The 21,841-nt window shown below is 43.5% G+C and overlaps 1 protein-coding gene and 1 long non-coding RNA gene across 2 annotated transcripts in view; one reads left to right on the top strand and one right to left on the bottom strand.

Moving 5' to 3' along the window:
* Ube2e3 (ubiquitin-conjugating enzyme E2E 3) overlaps nt 1–7,627 on the bottom strand; it is a 55,987-nt gene extending 48,360 nt beyond the window's left edge. The window contains exons 1-3 of the mRNA NM_001047857.4: nt 7,277–7,627; nt 5,951–6,173; nt 4,117–4,167 (exon numbers count right to left, since the gene is read on the bottom strand). Of these exons, the coding sequence (NP_001041322.2) occupies nt 4,117–4,167; nt 5,951–6,144 (245 nt within the window). The 5' untranslated portion in view covers nt 6,145–6,173; nt 7,277–7,627. The remainder of the gene's footprint in view (nt 1–4,116; nt 4,168–5,950; nt 6,174–7,276) is intronic.
* A 408-nt stretch (nt 7,628–8,035) lies between these two features.
* LOC120101585 (uncharacterized) lies at nt 8,036–11,648 on the top strand. The gene is made up of 2 exons (XR_005502261.2): nt 8,036–8,205; nt 8,564–11,648. It is a non-coding gene; the product is annotated as an uncharacterized LOC120101585 (long non-coding RNA).
* Nucleotides 11,649–21,841: the final 10,193 nt, after the last annotated feature.

Genomic DNA, 21,841 nt, shown 5'->3' with positions numbered 1-21,841 from the left:
TGGGATGCCAATCAAGCAGACTAGTATTTTAATAATGAAAACAAAAAGCAAATGAAAGCAAATGGCTTTCTTGCTTGTGTACACTTCAGTTAGTGTAAAACTGAACCTTGGTGATTCCTCAATGGTATATGAGAACCTCACACATGCTAAGCAAGCACTCTACCACTGACCACTATCTCTGGTCCTGCATACTTCTCCCTTACATTCCTTACTATTCCTTAGAGCACCATAGATAAACCAGCCTAAAGCCAAACCATGCCAATAGTACTATCAACAGCTATGAGACCTAAAAGAAACACTACTGAAAGCATTTCTGAGCTCCAAAGCTGTGATTTAACAGGCACTCACGGTATCAATCCCTGTGGCTTCATCATACATTGTAATAATTGTAATATAAGACACACACTAATACAGGACTAGCAAGAGATGGGGGCATCAGTTAGGAAAGAATCATAAGTGAAAACAGTCAAAAGCAAACTGTCCCCTGACTTAGGAGCTGAGTGCAGGAAGAGGTATGTACAATGTCCCTCCCAGCGTTACTAGTCACTAATGCTTTTGTTCTGATCATCCCTGGGGTGGCGGGAAGGGGGCTGTCTTGTGTCTTTACAGGGGCTGTAATAGCAGCACCTCCGTCCAGCATCTACCCTCTCAATCTAGTAGCCTTCTTCCTCAATTCTCAAGGACAATGCTATCTCTAGGCACTGGCAACTGTTCTTGGGGGGTAGGGGGTGAGGTTTAGGCACTGCCCCAACATAAAACCACTGATTAAGAGGCAAACGAAAAATATTAAAAGTGTAATACAATTTATACTCTAGATTCTAAACCTCTAGAAAAATGTCTGAACATATTTTCCTGTTGAAAGACATGGGAAGAAAGAAAATTATCATACTCTATTCTCTAAACCTGGGCCTGGTTATTATAGTTGTAGTTGTAGATGTTGTTATTGTTATTGTAGTAGTAGTAATAATAATGATGATGATAATAATAATAATAATAATAATAATGTCATTCTAAATCTGAACATCCAGTAAATCTAATTTTTTTTAAGCAAACACAGTACATCTGCTGTTACACAGTCACATTCTAGATGAGAATATGGTATAGAGTACCAAACAGTTGAGTGAAGAGAACACAATTTACAGCATGTAACTTTTCAAAAGTCCTTATTCTTCCCACCTACTTCCTGACATTATCTGAACGGCACATGAACAGATACTAAGAAAACCATGACTTTGCAGGGGTACTCTTTCAGGTACTCCTCTGGGAACAGAAATATCTTAGGTCTTACAGCAATCCAAGTCCTTCTGTACTGGTTTACATGCAAAAAGTAAGATTACTGTCAATGATTATTTACAGCCTACTCTGAAGCCTGGATGGCAAAGCTGTAAATGGAAGCCGTGAGTAAATAAAGTACACAGTGCATCATGCATCAGCGGGCTAATCTTCATGCGCAACCTGCTTGGTCTGAAGTCACCTAGAAGACACCTCTGGCCATGGCTGGGAGGGTTTCTTAAGAGAACTGGGAAGGGAGTCCTACCCTGCAGCAGCATCTCATAATTCCAAAGCGGAAACACAATCGAATCACCAGACATAACCCCTTTATCAACGTTCTTACTACCAGGAAAAAGAAGGCATCTACCAACCTGCCATCAAGCTTAAGGGCATGCAATTCAACGGTTAAATCAATACCTGATCACTCCGGGTGATTAGACCTAACTGAACAATGCTAAATAAAGGAGGAAATTCAAGAAAAATCTTCCTAGCCTGAGGAATCTGCCTTTTTCCCACAAATTTCCCTGCATTTCCCTCAACTTTTTTCCCCTGAGATACAGAGATATATGCTAGGCTAAATAAAAAGTAAATTTAAAGCATACAATTTCTATTAAGCCTTACAATAAACATTTAAATACCTGTGAATTTTGAGAACACAGTGGTGTTCTCAGAATCTGACATAAAGGTGAAATAATAATAATAATAATAATAATAATAATAATAATAATAATAATAATAATAATACGAATTTAGGCTTCTCTGTCAAAATTCAACATTGCCTGCATTAAAACAATCTGCAAAGTTCCTACCCAGTAAGGAGTAGACCTTCCACACAAAATTAAACATAAAGTATTTGGTCTCTACAAGTAAGGCATATAAGAGAAGAAAGCCTAACTTCAAAGTGCTAAGAAACACTTCATAATGCCCACTTTTTCCCAATTCCTTAAACAGCTGCAAAGGAAGTCAGGCAGTACGGAATGGAGAACTGAAAGGCATCACCTGCAATACTAACAGTTACCAAGCCCAGCGAGGAAAACAGACACAACTGCTGTGTACAAGCAGGAGCCAAGCCTCACGCTCCCACTGGTCTAACTGCCAAATGCCTAGCGCTATCTCATGGGCTGATACACAAAAGAAAAATTCAGGACAAATAAAGCTCTCTGCACCATGGAAAGGTTCTATTTTCTCTAAAGTAATTCTTGGTGACCTTGTGGAAACATGCTGGGTTTAATGTACAAACTGTCTTCATCACTACTAGAGCTCTGATCCAAGGGCATTCAACACATCTACCACCCTCTGTACACCTGATTTATTCCTGTCCCCTGCATTTTGCTATTTGCAGAAAAAATCAACTACCTTTATGTTTGATCTTACACACAATTTTTAAACAGCAGAGATTTTCCTCTGGTCTTTACATCTCTCATACTGAAAGAAATAAGTATGTGTGTTGTAAATTAAGTTATTCTTTCAGAGAGCAAACAACTTGACATTCCTAAATGAACACAGATTCCACGGACCACTTAGGAGGGTGGACAGAAATACCTCAATGTACTTATTTTTAAGGCAGCAAAAATGTAGCATTAGTCATTCATAATTAGTTGTACATTCTCTAAAAACTAAAAAGAGTAAAAACAATTTTAATTTTACTTTTACTTTATTAAACATAGCCACAATATTATCACTTCAACATGTAAAAGCAAAATTTTATACTCTGCTAAGCTTTTAAAATCCAGTACATATATCACACCTTTAGCATGTTATTTGAACTAGCCGCAAGTAAAGCCATCACTAGCTACATGTGGCTAGTGGCTACTGTATTGGACAGGCAGCTCATAAGTTAATCCTCTAAGGTTAGACATACCTACTTTTAATAAGCGAAATTATTAATCCATTGGAAAATGCAGAATCAGATCACCTTATCAACAGATCTGATTTAACATATACAGTAAGGTCAGTGATTATATTTGTGCTTACAGATGACTTCAGAGATCTGTCTGATCAACACAAGCAACTACAGAATTTATAACAGAAATAGAGTAAACAGTGAGGAATTTTCCTACCAAACTGTACCATGACTTCAACTGTACCAGCAACTTTCTCTACGCAAATTATTTAAAATTTATCTCTAAATTTGATTTATTTCATAAGCCATATAATCACTGTTCAAAAATTAAAAAGTAACAGAGAATGAAACACATGACAAAAAAAAAAAAAAAAAGCAACCATTAGCTGTTTGGGTTCCAGTGAAATTCTTCCCATAATTACAACTTACTTACTATTTACTAAGAATTTTCGCCAGTAATTAGGACAACTGCTTAGAATGTAAATAATTCCAACAATCCATCCTCCAAAATACAACTGAAACCCATTGTTTAGCACATAAAATTTACCCTTAAGGCAAGTTATTCAATAAACTAAAAAAAAAAAAAGAAAGAAACCCAGCTATACTCTTGTTTACTGCATTTACATTTTCTAACACTGCATTCAGCAATTTCTAAATTTGGAAAGTCGGTTCAGATTGCACACAAACAGTTCTTTAAGGCTGAAAATTTTAGAAATCACTGAAATATGGTTGTGAACAAAAATGCTCTCCAGACACAAGCAAAATCAGCACCATCACACTAATCTCAAAAGCACAAAATCCTGTACTCACAAGCGCACAATGTGTACATGCCAGAGTCTCTTTTCTCCCCTTTTTACTTAGTTAATGTAGTTAGTGCACTTTTAGTTGGTGCACTTCAAAAGATAAAAGGAAACGAATGCAGCCAGCTTCTTGGGCTGTAACGTTGGTTCATGCGCGATCATTCATCCCCGAATATCCAAACAACAGAATTTATTTCTTACCTGCAGTTAGGAGGAGGATCAAGGGTGATCTCAGCTAGCTCCTTCTGAATTCTGTTAGTGAAATGAGAACAAACCAAAAGGATCTGAGGTAGTCTACAGAGCAACCGGGGAATTACACTGCCCTCTACCACCATGCAGTTAAATGCAAGGCTGGCTTTGCCTTCAGTAATGCTAACATGGCTGCTTCCTCTTTGTTCTCAGAGGCATAACCCAAATCCCTTAGCAGAAACTTTGCGGCTCTTTTTCTCACGTGCAACTGTAAATAAGTGAGTCATTTACACCTGATTCGGGAAATAGCCCCTTCTGACTACTCAGTGAAGGATATATAATCTATTAAAAAACATTTTTTACCAAAGAAATTCTCTTTTCAAGCTTATATGCAAATGAGACAAAAAGGGAGGAGGGAAAACACCAGAGAATTTGACAATGACTTCAAGTCACTTTTTACTGAGCTAAAAATTAATAGACTGCTACAAGAGCATATTAATGATTTGGGCAATATTTTAGCTCTCAGAAAAGTTTAAAATTTGTAAATATCTTTGCCAATGAAAATTTCAAAGTAGCATTCATATTAGCTATGAGTGTGTCTTCTCTGATTTTAGATACACCTTTAAGGGTCAATAAATCTGCAGTGGGGAAGAAGATAGATAAATATATAAGCAAAAGGCAACTGGCTGATTTTCTTCAAATTCAGGGTATTTTTCAAAACTCGGAACATGTTTAATATGTTCCTCCACAAGATTACAACAAATTGGACATTTCAGATTATTTCAAATAGTGTTCCTGGTTAATAAAATATTCTAAAGCTGTTAGCATTTGAGTGATCATTAAAGTTTGAATCACAATAAAAATGTAACATCTGATCAGTTTTTACATTTTTCTTCCTTCATTTATACCCTACGAAAATCAACGAAACACCTGTCCTGGGTAAAGTGGGCACATTTCATCTTAATCACTGGTTTCTCTGGACAACCCAACACTGCTACCACTTGGGAGTTCCACTGGCAGAATCTTTCCAGTCACCACAGAAAATTCAAGCCAATCGTGAACAAATGATCTTTCACTTTGGACTTTCCCCCTGTTGTTAGACTGTCAAGCTCATGCAGTGCTAGAGTGAGGAGGAGGAGGAGGAAGGACGGGGTGGTTTCAGTCACTGGGTAGCACCTAAAATGGTAACTGGCCACTTGTGAGTTGTGTTTGCCCTCACAAGAAGGTGGAATAATAATAGCGCACCCACGGCTGCGCCTGTGCTGCAAGACTTCAGTCCTCTTCCTACAAATTGTAAGCAAAATTTAAGCACACTTTTAAGAGCTGCCTTCCACCATGGCCAAGCCTGGTATTGACCAATTTTCTGGTAAATATTGTCATTTCTGACCATTCAATTTTATGGAGAGAAGCACTGCTGGCCTCTAGATTTGTCAATTTCACCCAAGCATGACTCACAAAAGGAAAGCTCTCCAATGGACCATCTAATTTGGGTTCGCCAAATTTCCCTTGCCAACTCCTTCATCCGTCAGAATGAGCCCCAGCTCTTCTGGAGACGATCCTCGAGTTACCATACCATAGTACAGAACAAAGTACACTTGCTTTAAAGTCAATAGTGCTAGGAAAACTGTATACACACACACACACACACACACACACACACACACACACACACACACACGCCACACGCCACACGCCACACGCAGAATGACAGCTCATTCAAGTTCAAATACGTTTACGTTTGATGGAGAAGTATTTCTGAACTACTGCCACTGAAGTTAAGCCAACAAAAGCAACCAATGGGAGGGAAGTCAAGCTGACAATGTGAGTCCTCCCTTGTAGACATTACCTTTTAGCACTAGTGGATAACTTAGCAGTCGTTTTGCTAGAGAGTTTGGTGTTTTTCTTCTGCTGGGTGGCAGAAGGTTTTCTTTCTTCCTGTTCCTCAGGCTCTGGAGCGGCAGGGTCTCGCTGGTCTGCATCTGAACTACCACTGCTGGTGCTAGGGCTCTCATCATCCGACCTTTGCCTATCACTGGACATCTTGGTGAAGTTATCTCTGGGAAAAACTTCTAAGGAGAGAAGGGACCCATAGAGAAATATTAGATCTTTAAAAAAAAAAAAAAGAAAGAAAAAAGAAAAAAGAAAGAAAGCAAGCCCAGCAGCATGCTCCTCTCTCAATAAGCACCTTTGAGAGTATCTCATTGAAAAGGATTCGAAAGTCCCTGTAATTATTACGGTACAGCAAGGTTACAGGGAGCCTGGCATGTATTATAATGCAGTCGTTGAGGGATTTACCAAATGCAAGTTAGAAAACCCACTCACATTTTTCCCCATCCCTTAGACAATCTATCAATTGTCTACTTTCTCAGAAGGCATGAAACAGATTTGCCAGGGAACTTGGGCAACGGGCATTAATAACATATGACAACTGTAAATAACAGATCTCGCTGAGAATGTTCAGAAGTCACTAATGCCGTCTAAATATTTACAGGCTGACACCGGTCTGAGCTACCAAATCCTCCTTCCCAGAGGGAAACATACCCAGTTAGTCGCCCATATGCTTATTTACGGTGGCGGGTCCTCCCGTGCGCACCGAAAGCCTTTGAACACAGCACTCGAATTAAAAAAAAAAAAAAAATCCAACTGGCAGCCACCCCACAGGCGTCCCCACGGCCGGCGGCGAGGCTTCACCGGGCCAAGCCCGAGCTGCCACCCAGGGAAGGGCAGGATCCAAACTGCACCTTCTGCAAAGCTCCGGGTGCCATCGACGTTCCCCGCTCAATTCCTCCCTCACCGACCGACATTTTGTCAAAAAAAAAAAAAAAAATCCGCAAAGCGGCCAAAAGCCCGAGGGCAAAACAAACAAACAAACAAAAGCCCTCCCCCACCCCGCACCCCCAGAAGTGCAACAAATTGGCGCCGCCCGCCCCGGGGCTAGCGCTGGGCCACGCAGCTCCGCGGTCCTTTGTGGGGAGGGCCGCGCAGGGGACCGCGCCACTGCGCCCGCCCGCCCGCCCGCCCGCCCGCCCGCCTGCCGGGGGATGCGGGACCCGCCGCCCCGCGCCGCTGACTGACGAGCGCGGCTGACTGAGGAGCGCGGCGCCCGGCGCGAACAAAGCTGCCGCCCCCGCCCCCGCCGCCCCCCACGCGGGCCCCGGCCCCGCCGCCTTACCTCGGCCGCCCGCCCGGCCCGCTCGTGCGCCGCTACGCTGTGGGGGAGGGAGAGCGCCGAGGAACCTTCCTTGAGGAAATGGAGGCAGCCTGGGGGGGGGACCGGGGGGGCGGGAAAAAAAGCCGCCGCCGAGGCTCCGGCCCGGGAGTGTGGAACATCGAAAGTCGCAGGCGGCCGTGCAGTGCCGCGCTGCGGCCGGAGGGTGGCGCCGCCCCGCGCTCCGGGAGCCACGGTGGGGTGGGCGCTCCGCCGGCCGAGGCGCAGGGACGCGGGAGCCCCCCGCGCGCTCAGCCTCCCGCCGCCCCGCTCGGCTCGGCTCGGCTCCTCCCGGTCGCGCAGTCAGCAAGTTCCGAGCGGGCGGGCGGGCGGGTGAGCGAGCGAGCGAGCGAGCGAGCGGGGGAGGGGCGGGCGCGGCGGCGGCGGCGGCGGAGCGCGCGTGCTCGCCGCCTGCCTGACGGAGGGGGCGCGAGCTGCTCCCGCGCGCCCCCGCGCGAGCGCGCTCCCGCCGCGCCTCCTCTCCACCGGGTTGGGGGGTTGGGGAGGTGGGGGCAGATGCGCACGCGTCCGCCCGCGCGCGGCCCGGACAAAGAGCGCGGCGGGGACCGGCGGGCTGGCCCCTGCGCCCTTGGCCGCCGAGCTCGTACTGGAAGAGGAGGAGGAGGAGGCGGGGGCGCGGTCTCGCGGGGCCGCGGGTGGCTTCCGGCCTGAGCCCGCCTCCGGGCCGACGCTGCCCATTGGACTACCCGCCCCTGAGGTTAGGGCCGGGCGGTTACCCGGGAATCCCGTACCTGAGCGAGAACCCTGGCGCGTGGCTGGGGCTTCCCCGGTGCCCTGAGAGGCAGGAGATGAATGGTGTTATTGAGGAGGCCAGGCACGCAGGCAAAGGAAAGCTGCTTCTGGCCCCTCTGAGCTGAAAGAAGTGTGGCAAGGTAAAGAAAAGTCTTGGGCCCTCAGCGAGGTGGATGGGATTTCGAGACCAGGGGACCAACATCAGCTAATCTCTGGCTCCCATCCTGCAATGTCGCTGCCAAAGGGGACTGCCCTCTGGACGCTTTGAAAACTAAAAAAAATCCCAAACTGTTTTTTAAATGTCCCGCTCAAGATGTACAAAGTGGAGTGAGGAAGTTTAGGGGTTATAATCTGACAGGTCTGGCGGCAGGCTCTGCTTTGCAAGAGAGTCACCACTTAAGGATAGAGAATCCATGGAGGGTTCTAAGGCAGTGTCTTCATTAAAAGTTTTAGATAGGGATCCTGAAGGTGGCTTTACTCCTGCCTTTCTTTTTGCAGAATCTTCAAATGGAGGCCACTTTTGCCCCAAGCACAAAATAGACAGAAGTACAGAAACTTCCTGTTTGCAGCTCCTGAGACCATGTTCCGGTGATGGAACCTCAAAGGAATTTGTGCATTCCTCTCCCACAAGTGTCCAGGGGCAGGGGTGCTGGGAGAATGAGTTCACAGAAGAAGCTAGAACAGCAGAGCCATAAGAGATAAGACAATGTGCAAGAGAAAGAAAAAAGAGAGTGAGCCAACATACGAGTTTTCCTCCAAATAGGAAAGCTTTGGTAAAAAGGCTACTCGAAACTAAATAAGTCACATCTGTAACTTCAAAGACACCCATTTGGCAAACTTACACAAACGGGTTATATGCTAGTATATGCTAGGCACATAAACTCCTTCCAAAAGTGTGTCCAGAGCCAAGTCTGCTCACTTCCTGCCAAGAGGTCTAAGTCTGGAAGAGACCCCATCACTGACATTCACCTGGATGGGAAGAAGGAAGGATATTCCAGTTTGAACAAAGTCGTGTCAGAAGAGAGATAGTGATCTGTCTGTGGATCAATGCCCCAACACTTTGATTTGACTGAATGAAAGGGTTCAGATGGACGGGGTCTGAATCAGAAAACTCCCAACACTACATTAAGGAAAGGGCTCTAGAGCAGCAGCCTGCCAGTTTGGGCATTGTTTGGGGAGGCAGCCTTGGCTTCTGAGGGAAATTCAATACCCTAGAAGTAGCCTGAAGTTTATTTGGTGAGTTTGGATTCATGGAGTCCGATCGTCAGAATACTTGGGAACTACCAAATTCTTAAGCAGTTGGTGATGTACTTATTACTGCTCAGTGTGTAGTTGGGCAGAAAGAAAATAAAGACTGAGAAATGGTTTATTACAGGAGAATGAAAATGGGATTGGAACAATATTGACCACCAATTAAAAAGTAACTGGTTCAGAAGCAGCCTTTCTGTGGAGAGTGGAAACAACTGTATACAAAGTCGAGAAGTGCCCTGTGCTAGGTCCACAGGATCTAGAGAAGTATTCATTTATGTGAGGACAACCTTTATGTAATAAAAGTTTCTTTAAAGTTAAAAAAAAAACAAAACTAACTATTGGGGCTATTAATGCAGCTTGGAGTTGGTGATGGACTTGAACCAAGAGAAGTTATATTAGGCCGAGCCTGGAGGGACCAGCAGGACTGGAGAAGTATACACAATAAAGACAACGTTCCTGGCAAAATGTCTGCAAGCTGTTCTGGGAGATCTAGCTCAATAATAGAGTATTTGCCCACGTGCTCAAGGGCCTGGATTTGATCCCTAGTACAGGGCAAAGGGAAAGCAAAAATTAGAAATTAAGAGGCATGGAACAAGTAGTACTTCCCATGTTGTTAAGCTGTGAAGACCATTGAGAGGATCTGTAAGTTTTGAGAGAGGCCCCTGCCACCGTAATACTAAGTCCTCAGCTGCCCCCACCCCCATTGCGTTTACTAACATGGCTGGTCAGGTGCTTTTTCTAGCTGTCCTTCAAATACCATGCTGTTACCCCCCTGACCCAGGAGCGACTCTTACATTATGAACTGTTTGGATGAGAAGTCCTTCCTCACAAGGCACCCTGCTTTGTACCTTTTCTCATTGTTTTTGCAACGTCCATGTCTGACGTTCAGATCATCATGATAACCAAGCACTCTAGGTGATATAGAAGTCTAAATTCATGTACATTATCCCCTGAAATACACAGGAGTTTCCCTACAAGGTGCCACAAAAGAGTACCAAGAAACAGACATCAGCTACATGATGACTGCTGTTTCCTCCCTCTCAACTTCCCTCTGTCTCTGTGTGTCTGTCTGTCTGTCTGCATCTCTCTGTCTGTCTCTCTCTCCCTCCAACCCTTGGTCCCTCCCTCCCTCCCATACACACACACTCCCTTCATTAGTATGGGGTCCTGCCAGCCTTTCACAATCCTAAAAGGATCAGAGGTAAGAGCAAAGACTCCTAATCCAAGTGCACTGGCTATTACCATGACTGAAACCCCCCTTTCTCCTCTTCCATCAACACTGACTCATCAGAGTATTTTTAATTGTGAGAACAAGTAAGGCACACACCATACCTTCTTAGTTTGGGATTTGCTTTTCCAGAGGCCTTCCCTTGATCTCAGTGTTTTCTAATTACACACCCATGTCTTTTATTTCTTTGTTTATTTTTTAGTTGCTTCAGAAGTTTCTGAGTTGTGTTATCATGTAACCTAGGATGAGACTTAACAAAACTAAACTCATAGCAACACACACACACACACCAGATATAAAATACAAACTTGCTAATCTACTCTGGATTTAGGGTGGGTTTATTGTAATTTCTTTTCACCCTGTATCTTCCCTCTATGTACTTTTCTTCACCTCTTTCCTTTTTCCTTTTTTCTTTTTCTTTTGGCTCTCGCTGGTACTTTGCAATCACTTGTACCCTTCAGGCCCTAAACTTTTCTCTTTCTATCCCTATTCAGTGAACGGGATTTGTTTCTTGGGGAGTCGGGTCAACCCAGCCGTACTTTACCAGGCTCTACCTGCCAAGAGTCTGAACCCCTGCAGTCCAGTGGACTGCTTCTCATCTGGGGTTCTCTGCAGGACGTACGTGTGGAACCCACTGCAGGGCTGAGATCGAAGGGTGGGAATGCCCGTAGGCCTGGGCTTGGCTTCACAGGCTTTAGAAAGGTGATCAGTTCTTGCTTTGTTTCTTTGAGACAAATGAGGACTGTTTAGTCCTGAAACCTTTTAAGGAATTAAGATCCTCCACCGTGAACACCTCAAGGCGTGAGAGAGTCGTGAAAGAGGAACAACTGTAAGGAAATGTGTTTTACTTATTAGAGAAAAAAAATGAACTGTGCTAGTAGGAGGAAAGGTGGGAGACAGAGCAGAAGGAGGCGAAAGGGGAAGAAACTCAGGAAAGGGGAGAAATAGATGAGAAAAGTAAAGGATTGAGAAGGGGAGGGAACTCTTCCAGGACGTGGTACAAACTCAGCAAACAGTGCATCGTGGTAGAAAAAACACAAAAACCCTAAACTGAGATACTGCTCATTAAAAAAAAAAATTCATGATTAAATTCTGGCAAGTTGAGTTTTTGAGTTCCCTTTGTCCATTTTCAGAGGTGATGAAGATTGGTTAGGAAAACAGTGGTGCCAGGGTGTAGTTTTTCTGGGTCTTAGTTATACAACCCCGACTGACCTGGAACTCACCAAGCTCTGCCTGCTTCTGTCTCCTGAGTGCTGAGTGAGGAGGTCTGTTTCACCTCGTCCAGCCCAGTTTGGGGGTTTTATCAGAAACCTTAACTGTACTCAGACCTTTCAACCAGATTTCTCCATTTTAAGAAAGCCATCTTGCCAGACATGGTGACTCATGAAAGTTCATGGCTAGCCTAAGCAAGACCCTGCATCAGAAGAAGGAAAAGGGGAGAGGGAGAGGAGAGAGAGGAGGAGGAGGAAGGGGTAGGGGGAGAAGAACGACAAGAGTTATTATCATTAAAGGATAGATCTGTTGTCTTAGGGTTCTCTAGAGTCACAGAACTTATGAATAGTGTCTCTATGGTCAGGGAATTAGTTATGATGACTTACAGTCTGTAGCCCAACTCCCCAACAATGGTCAGCTGTGCATGGGGAGTCCAGGGATCTAGTAGTTGCTCAGTCCCACTAGGCCAGTAGACTCCAACCGATGTGCTGGCAAGTAAGTGCAAGCCAGCTAAGAGGGGATCTTCCTGTCCAATGTCCTTACACAAGTCTCCAGCAGAAGGTGTGGCCCAGATTAAAGGTGTGTACCACCACTCCTGGATCTGGGACTCGCTTTGTCCCAGCTGACCTTGAACTCAGAGTCTCCTTGTCTTAGTATTCTGGGATTCATAGCCACTATGCCTCAAGATCTCCAGGCCAAGATCCAGGTCCGAAACTTTGATCTCCCAGCCTCAAGATCTGGATCCCAGGTGAGCCTTCCAGTCCTGGATTGTAGTTCATTCCAGATATAGTCAAGTTGACAACCAGGATTAGCCATTACATCTGTTAATAAATGTGAGGGAAAATATCACTGCAAAAGGGGGAAGATCCAGCTTAGGAACACAATTACACCACAGATTCACCCGCACCACGAAGCTCGCTGCTGTCAGTGATGCACACGACTAGTATGCATACATACAGAAACAGATTTCCAGCAAATACTAATAAAGGTAGTATATTGTCTATCTTATACGCCATAGCAGCACACTAACACAAAAACAACTATTTTTCAGTGGTTATGGACTGTATTTTTACAGCTTCCAAGACTAAAACCCCTAAGAGAATTCCATAAAGTTGAGTGCTTCGTGATGGAGGTGATAAACTTTCCCCGCTGTGTTCATTGCTGTTTTACTTTAATGAGCAAGTGATATCTTTACAGAAGGGAGGGGCAAAGTATGAATAAATACACAGGCATGAGCTTAGTAAAAGCAGAGGCTGTTGTAACAGTGTGTAGTTCTGTTCTTGTGTAAAGAGGATTTAGGCAGGCTACTTTAGAGTTTAATATTATTTGTCATAATATTAAAGTTGAGGAAAGAAAAAAAAACTGAAAGAACAATTCTAATCACGAAAAACCCAGTAAAGTAATTAATATAGGTGACCGTCTAAATCACAGCAAAAAGGCTTGTGCAATTAACTAAAAGTGATTGGAAGTACTTACTTGCCAACATGAAACAGATTATAAAAACATATCTATCATATCTGTAATGTATGTTCACATACGCATGATAAGATATAGCTGGATGCTGAAGCAAGAGTATCCACGGATTCCAGGCCAGCTTGGTCTACAAAGTGAGACCTCAACTCCAAACACGAACGCTAAAACAGTTCCTAAGACTTCACTCCTTGGCAAAATCAGAATAATTGGCTTCTTAATGCAGGCAGAGAGGAGGTGCAACACTCGGAACAACAGAACAACCCCCAGCTCAGGAGAAAATGTATTCAGCCAGGCAAATTGCAACAAAATTTAAACAGTAAATTACAAAAAAAAAATGGTTTTTACTTTGGAAAGGGATTCATGTATGCCTCATGCAGTTCTGCACAGATTTATAAAAATATGAGAACATCATATAATTACAGGAAAACTAGAAAGACCCACTTTTCTGCATCTAAAAATGATTTGTCTTTGCCTTAAATATTTGAAATGTATGCTCAGACGAGGTTGTACGTTCCTGCACCCTAAGTCTAAAAGCCATGACACCAACTCCCAGTTGGTACTTTAGGTAGAGCCCTTCCTTGTATCTCGGATGGCCTGGTAAACAGACAGAACCTTTTTGGAAAGCCATTCAGCAGTAGGTTTCAAAGCCATAGAAAAACGGTCACATCCTTTAACCTAGTGATTCTGCTGCTGGGAATCTATCCTAAGGAAATAATACAAAGTATTTTTAAACGCCATATGCCTGACAGTGCTTGTTCCCAGGTAGTTTGTTCTCTATAAAAATGAAGACCACTCCCGCTGTCCAACACGAGGGCTAGGCTCCAGTAAAATATGGCTCGCTCACTTGATGGAAAATGAGACGTGAATGAAAAATGGTAAGGACTGCAACTATGACTGCTACCAACTCCTGTCTGTGCCTAAACCAGTTTCTCCAAGCCCTGCTCATAGACTACTGACTAACTAGAGGTATCAGGCACCATTTTAAACAGCTATCTTAGCAGTATCATGTAGGTTGGTCTAGGATACATTACAGTATCTCGTGTGTAAAATAGGAACTAAAGTTTATCTCTTCTTCAGTAAACGTGTGTGTGAAGTGATCATCTGGGAAAGATGCTCCAAAGGAAATACGCAAGGAATCATTTTGGATTAAGGAACGTGTTTACTTGTGGTTCTGGCTACCTTGTCTGTTTTGCACCAAGGGTGTCTAATAGGAAAAGCTCTAATATGAGCTTTTATTTATACATAAAGTAGTTTAATCTTCCACGAAAAGCATGTTTACATCCTCACGAACACCTTTGCAACCGAGGCAGAATAACGAAAGTATCATTTCATGTTATTAGCGGGAGAAATTAAGGATCTGAGACCCTAAATGACTTCCCTAGATCCCTTGAGGTAGCTTCTAACAGAACAGTAGACAGAACGTGAGAAGCCAGGCACGGTGGTTCATGGCAGTAATTTCAGCTCTCGGGGTGCTGAGGAAGGAGAATTGCCATGAGTTCGAGGCCAGCATGGGTGAATAGTAGGTTCCAGGCTAGCCTAATATAAAAAAATGATAAATGTTTCAAAAGCGAAACTTAGAATTCTGTCCCCATTCTAATCTCCTTCCCATAGCCCCCATGGCATCATCAATTTCTTCCAACAGTTTATATTCACCTCCATCTGTAACATGAGAGATGTTTTGTTACAGTAGCACAGATCAATCCTGTTAAAATCACTCAAAACACGCTATTTTCATAATTTAATCATAATGTACTTGTAATGTACCATTACCCACTAAAGTAAGGAAAAGACCCATGTATGTACTTCCCAAATAATGAGCAGGTTACCTCCAGGCTCAAAGCCAACTGAAGGAAATACTATGGAATGATAAGGAAAGCAGTTTTTTTCCTATAATAATTTTCATAAAACGTAGCATTGGCTACACACATAGGGATAAAAGTAAGTAGGTAATAAAGGACAGTGAGTTTGCACACCCAGGTAAGTGACGGTTGTTCAGCATGTGACCTCCTAAGCTCCTAAACAGTGCCTGGGCTCCCCTTTTCTCACTACACTTCTAATAGAGCCACAGTCAGAGCATGAGCACTCGACTCCAGGCTTCCTTTTGTTTCTAAAAGCAGTAGGGCAACAAAACTTCCCTTAACGTGCTTAATAAAATGACTGAACGAATGAGATTAAGTCTTGTGTATCCTATGGCTTCACTGCTGACCAAGCTAAAAGCCATCCACCCCAATCAATCTCAGGCTCATTTAGGACAATTTTCTGAAGATAAGTGGAAACAGAACGCGTATTTATTTGGCCGGAGTAACTGCACCTCTTGCTGGCTCCCTCACACAGGAAGCAATGGCAGAGACTCTAGTCCTAGTTAGGAAGTGTGCAGATGCCACCTCGGAGGTAAGAGAAGGAACCACTTGCTCCCTGTCTCCCAGGAGCCCATGGCATCATAGGAAAGATTGGAGGAAGGCTCACAGATCTCTTGGGAGCAGCTGGGATGAGGCCAGTGACTGTGGGTTGGGGAAAGGACCTGTTTTTGAGGCCTCCGAACCTGAGCTCTATTAAGGCTTGACACTGGAGTTCAAAAGCCTGAGCCCTCCAGCCAGCCCTTCTGCTTTGTAAGTGCCCAAATTGAGGCACAGAGAGTGAGACGGGAGGTCCTCTGAAGTTCTAGCCAACCAGCAGTTTATGCTTTTGCTTAAATAAAGCCATGTTAAACAAACCGAATTAATCCACATGGCGTGTAGTCTTAAATTGGCATGGACGCACACACACAGACAGACAGACAGACACAGACAGACAGACAGATGCAGGACGGTGCTTTTAGGAATTAAATCAACAATGATTTAAGAACATATCCAGCTGCATGATTTGATATTTCTTTCTTGTTATTAGAAGTTGATCTTTTAAAAAGCCTGTGATGGCCAGGCAGGGTGGTTCTGTGGAGATAAAGAGAGAAAGCAACTTGCTCAGCAACTGAGGAAGAGTCTGGCTGCATCGTGAGAGCTCAGTGTACACAAAGCACACAAGAGGTCTGTGCTTACCTTCCAGCCTTTGCTTCCACACACACAGAAATCCCTGCAAAGTGTAGTGAGAAGGTGTAATGATTAGCATATCTAAGACCAGATTCATTGAACAAGCCTAGCACAGACCACAATGCTAACTATGCACTAAACAAAAACACTATCCTCTCGGCTCTAAAGGGTTTATAATCCAAGGGTGATTTAAAAAGGAGGTCCTCAATGTCCCCAACGTCCCCAAACAAGAGCTTCTTGCATCATAAACCGTGGCAGTTTCGTTTATCTGTGTGGCATGAGATAAGCAGCCTTCAAGGCCTCCGCTTTCACCGCCCTGAAGTGCGTAAAATGTAAAAGGCAACTTTACATGCTTATCCAACAGAGACTGAGTGTTCGCCAAATGAGAAAAGAGTATTTTTGTATGCAGGTGATGAGTCCTTCAAAACACACACACACACACACACACACACACACACACACACACAAGGGGGGGGGTGTTGAAGGGAAGAGAACAGACACCATGAGCTGAGCATTGGTGAGGTAGATGAAAACCAAGTTCTATCTTATATAGGTAAAAAGGCAGCCATTGAATTTCATCCATTCATCCATCCATCCATCCATCCATCCATCCATCCATCCATCCATCCATTCATTTTGCATTGTAGTAAGTTCCCCTTCCTTTTAATGGAGAGGGCACAGCCTTCCTTCCAGCTCTCACCTATTCCCTGCGGTCACAATTCCATCACCAGCACTGTGCACCATTCTGTTGGTTCTCAGTAAGCATTTCTTGAATGAATACAGCAAACGTGTGTCCTACAGACCTTTGCATTGGTAGTTCTACATACTGACTTGTGAAATACTCAGATGAGTGTTACAGATAAGGGAACCAACACACACACACACACACACAGAGAGACAGACAGACAGACAGACATGGGGGGGCAAGAGTGCACACAACTTGGTCACATGACCACTACCCAGTGGATTCTGACCCCCGAAGTCATACTTTTGCCTTCTCTGAGCTGCCACTCCTGAAGAGAGAAATAATATTGCAAGTGAGAGGGCACCCACAGATGGTAGAGAAACAATAGTGTTCTTGGCCCAACAATTAACAAACAGTAAAATGTTGGGGTCTCTCAGGACCCACTGGAAATGCTGAAGGCCAGTGGAGAGAGTTAAGTGCTATGATTTCAGGAGTCCAAGGATGGGGAAGTTGCTTTTGGATGGTCTTTGAAGCATTCAGGGTTGGTAAAGGCTGTTCCATGAGAAAGAAAGGTTTGAGTAAGCTCTTGAAAAAAATCAGAAATGATTGTGGTCCTGGACACATCTCCTACCATTGCCTCTGCAATTTACTCTTTCTTTATGTTGTTTCTTTGTCTCCCTTCCCCCACACACTATTTCCCTCTAGCCTGTGACAACGTTGACCTAAATTGTAAGCCATTCTGTTTGTTAAATCAAATGTCCAAATCACTCCACTCTGTCCTCCACTGCCATTAAGGGAAAACAACTGAACTCACTCAAAAACGTGACTTTCTAGGGTGGTACATGCAGGTCAATGACTTTAACAACAACAACACGTCCCCCCCTGTGTTGATTAGAGAGTGTATATTGTAACTGATTAAATCATACTGCCTTGTCACATCAATATTAGAAGACGTAGACAACGTATGGCTGAAATGTAATCGTTTCTTCAGTGCTTTAAAAATGTCCCCCAAATCAGATTTAGGAACATCTTAATATTAAGTAGAACCTAGATTTCATAAAGGGAGCAAGAAATTCATGTATATCTGATATGGACTGAGAAAACGTTTGCAAAATCCTGAACTGCCTTTCCGTAAAGAAACTAGAGCAGTGCTTGTGAAATGAACTAGACGAGTACATAGAGATAATGATCCTCGAAGCTCTTATCTGGAGGAAGTCCCCAACATCATTAGGTAGCTTGTGCCCAGACTACTACAAACAGTGTTTGCACTGATGATCGGGTCTAAGTATACTTATCCTAGCAAACCAGAGCTTAGATGCACACGCATGTATAAGATGTACTCGTATGCATGCATACCCATGTATGTGCATACACAGCTAACCAATGCTACATGACGAGGCACGTGTCTGTTAAAGGCCCTGCAAAGGATGATCAGCATTGCGCCCTCCGCGGCCTTATCACTTCACAAACACAGAGCAGAGAATGGTGGATACAAAAGGACTAAAGCCAGTATGAGAGTCTGACACCAGGAGCTCTGTAGCCTGAGTCGCATAACCACAGTATGTTTCAGTGCCCTTCGTGCAATATAAAGCCTAAACCAAACGATGCCACTGTAAAGAGATTGATTTGAGGTGAGGGAAGGGATATGATATCCATCTCTGTTCAGCTCCTTAAAACTGATTTACTGCTGTGGCTTGTGGAAGTAACAGATGTTGATTTGAATGAATATTCATTCCCTGCCATCCAGTCCCAGTAGATGACACTCTCCTCTTAAGAGGTCATATTTTCCTCATATACAGTGTTTGCTCTTACAGCTGCCAATTGTCTATTTAGAAGACATAACATTAAGGGGCTGTTTAAAGTGGAGTATTGATGGGTAATGATGTAGAGTCGGAACCAGAGGTAAATATGCTAATTAGAAACAGCTATAATGCCAGATATAAACATCATGGCAACTTCCATTATCTGCCTGGACAGCACCCTGATCACTTCTTGTCAACCAAGTTGGAATTTTCTTCTAAATTACCTTTTTAGTATACTGTTTGAGCTCTAAAAATGTTTATTCAAGAAAGAACTTTACCAAGAACTGAGGCAACTTTAAATCACCACAGAAATCAAATAATGAAATTTTATTGTGAAGATTATTTTAATTATTAAATTCTTCTGGATAGAAATTATTATCATTATTATTTGGATATCTAGTGGAAGCCACATCACTTCCACTTGGTGGACAAAGTCTTGCTGTCTTGTATGGGTATTTTTCCAGCCACCAGTACTGTCAGGGATTCGGATAGCCTGTTACAATTGTTTGCTTCATAAGGTTCATGTATTGCAGACAGTTTATCATACCTAAAGTTACTTTGGCTCTGCAAAGGATTATTTTGGCAGAAGTTGTATTAGTGTGTCAAATTGTCTTTTAAGAGCATTGGCTGGGAGAACTGCCCAGGATGGCAAGTAATAAATTTGTTACTGCTCACTTCTCTTGCGCTCCCTCAAGACAGTAGTAGTAGAGCGTCTGGGTTTTCGGGTACTGCAATCCAAACGCAGATTTGTAACCGAATTCCAGAAACAAATAAGATAATTTTAAGAGCAGGGTTTTAATGAGGTAATGGTATGGTTATAATTTTGGTTCATAAGATACTAGTGTAGTTAGTAGCATATCTAAGTCTCCATTTTCTATGGTGTTTTGAGAGCACATAGAACGTATACGCAAAATCTGTAGCTAATTCACAAGTATTACCGCGAGGCTCTTTGAGTCGGCCTGCCTTCTCAGACGTGCAGATGTGTTTTCTATTAGCTAACTCTTTACTCAGTGCTCCTAGACTTTGGCTGCACGAGATAATCATCTGGGGATGATTTGGGAGCTTTTTGAAAAACTCCTGATGCCCAGGACATAGTCTCTCTCTCTCTCTCTCTCTCTCTCTCTCTCTCTCTCTCTCTCTCTCTCTTAAATCGCAAGCTATGGGGAAAGCGGGCTAGCAGTTTGTATGGTGTTTCTTTGTTAAAACTCTTCCAGGTGATTCAATAAGATGGGCAAGTTTGAAGTCTGTCGCTTTATCCATCTTCCTGGTAGGAGTGCCAACAATTAGTGAAAGAAAACACACAAGAACAGACTGTCCGGTTACTACAGTAAGGAGAGAGTATTAAAGACTGTCCAAATTGTCATAGACCGGTGATGTTAGAGATTGTTGGGCTGTTTTCCCCGAACTATTGGAAGATCATAACCTCAATTTTACCTACTATATAAGAGCACATTTCTAGATTATATAAATATACTTATTGATGCTGAAATATTCCAGTGAATAACTCACTACAATATTTCAATCTATAATAATTAGTTTAAATTTGTAGAGCTATCTTGGCGACTATTTGTTACTTCATGGGCCTTTTTTTCAAAATAAATGTTGGTTTTTTAATGAACACATACTGCTTAGCTATAACACAGAATGGATAGCATGTGGTAGTTGGGGGGTTACAGACAGGCCTCCAGCTGAAGCCGGTTTTAGTCATTTAGAGAAAAAGGGTGACTATGTATTGTGCTATTGCCCTTTAAATTATTACCATGTTAATAAAGAATAATTTTTTGATGAGAATTGCACAGTAAGAATATAGACTATAGACACAAACATTTTCTCTGAGGAGAATCACAAAGCAAAACAAACGCCATCACTGTAGGAAATGATGTGTATGAAAGAGTGAGGCTAACAGGGAGGGCAGTAATGCAAAAGAAGGTGGAGGAAGATGGTGGTGAGGATAAACACACGCAGCACACATCTGTGTGCAATCGTCAAAGAACAAATTTAACCAATAAAAAGTCCTCTCTGACTTAATTTCAGTTATTCATTTGCTTAGATATAACCCATGTAATTACATAGAGGCCAATCTGGTATAGTAATCAGAGGCAAATAAACCAGGGTTTAAAACCAGGCTGGCTTTTCAAAGCCATGATTCCTAGACCATCCGCTCAGGGATTCTCCTTTTTATATCCTGGCAGTGATTAGTCTTCCTTGTCAGTTTGACTAGATTTGGACTGGCCCACCAGATCCACCCCTAGACACATCTGCGAGAGCATTTCCAAAGACGCTTAACTGAGGAGGGAAAGCCCACCCTGAAAAAGTCAGAAGCACCACCCCCTTGACAGGGAGCCCACACTGAATAAGAAGGGGGTCAGGAGGAACCTGTTGAGCTCCAGTGTCCCTGGTACTCCTCTTCCTGAGTGCAGAGGCAACACCCCCAGCTGCTTTGTGTCCCCTCTCTATCCTTTCCTGCCTAGCTGATGGTATACCCACGTAAAGCATGAGCCAAAATAGACTTCTCCCTCAAGTTATCAGGTATGCTGTCACAGTGACGTGTGAGGTACTTGGTGCATATCCTATGTAAAGTTGTTATATTGGGAGGTTGACTAGAAAAGTCTTTAGAAAGCCCCTATCATAGCGCTTGTGCACAGTAGGCCCTGAGTAAGTGGTAGGTGTCTCTTTAATTGTTCAAACAGTAATTGTTTGCATAATGTATGAGGTCGACACTGCCAAAAGCTACAGAGAGCTTTTACATAATCTTAAACTTTGGCAGAGAGTGACAAGGAGAGTGTAAGTTTCTGCATGGGTACTCTCGAGGCTGTTGCAAGCTGAGTGCTTAACCCACCAGGCTCATTAGGTAACTGAGCAACCGTATCCTGTGCAGTAGACCTAAGATGTGTGCAGTATGTGCTGCAGAAAAGCACAAGTCCTCGCCCATCACAGCCCTGCTTGTCAGTCACCGAAGGGGCGGAGTCCGAATGGCCATATTCGAATAATCTCCCGAGTACTTGTGTGTATATCATTCACTTCTTCTAACCTGCGGCTTTTAACATCTCTGAGATCCAAATTCACCTTCCAGTCAATGCCATCTTTAGGCACTTTGAA

Source organism: Rattus norvegicus, chromosome 3 (genome assembly GCF_036323735.1).
Source record: "Rattus norvegicus strain BN/NHsdMcwi chromosome 3, GRCr8, whole genome shotgun sequence".
Taxonomy (NCBI): domain Eukaryota; kingdom Metazoa; phylum Chordata; class Mammalia; order Rodentia; family Muridae; genus Rattus; species Rattus norvegicus.
Note: the sequence above shows the minus strand (reverse complement) of the source record. Positions and strands in the feature narration are given on the sequence as shown.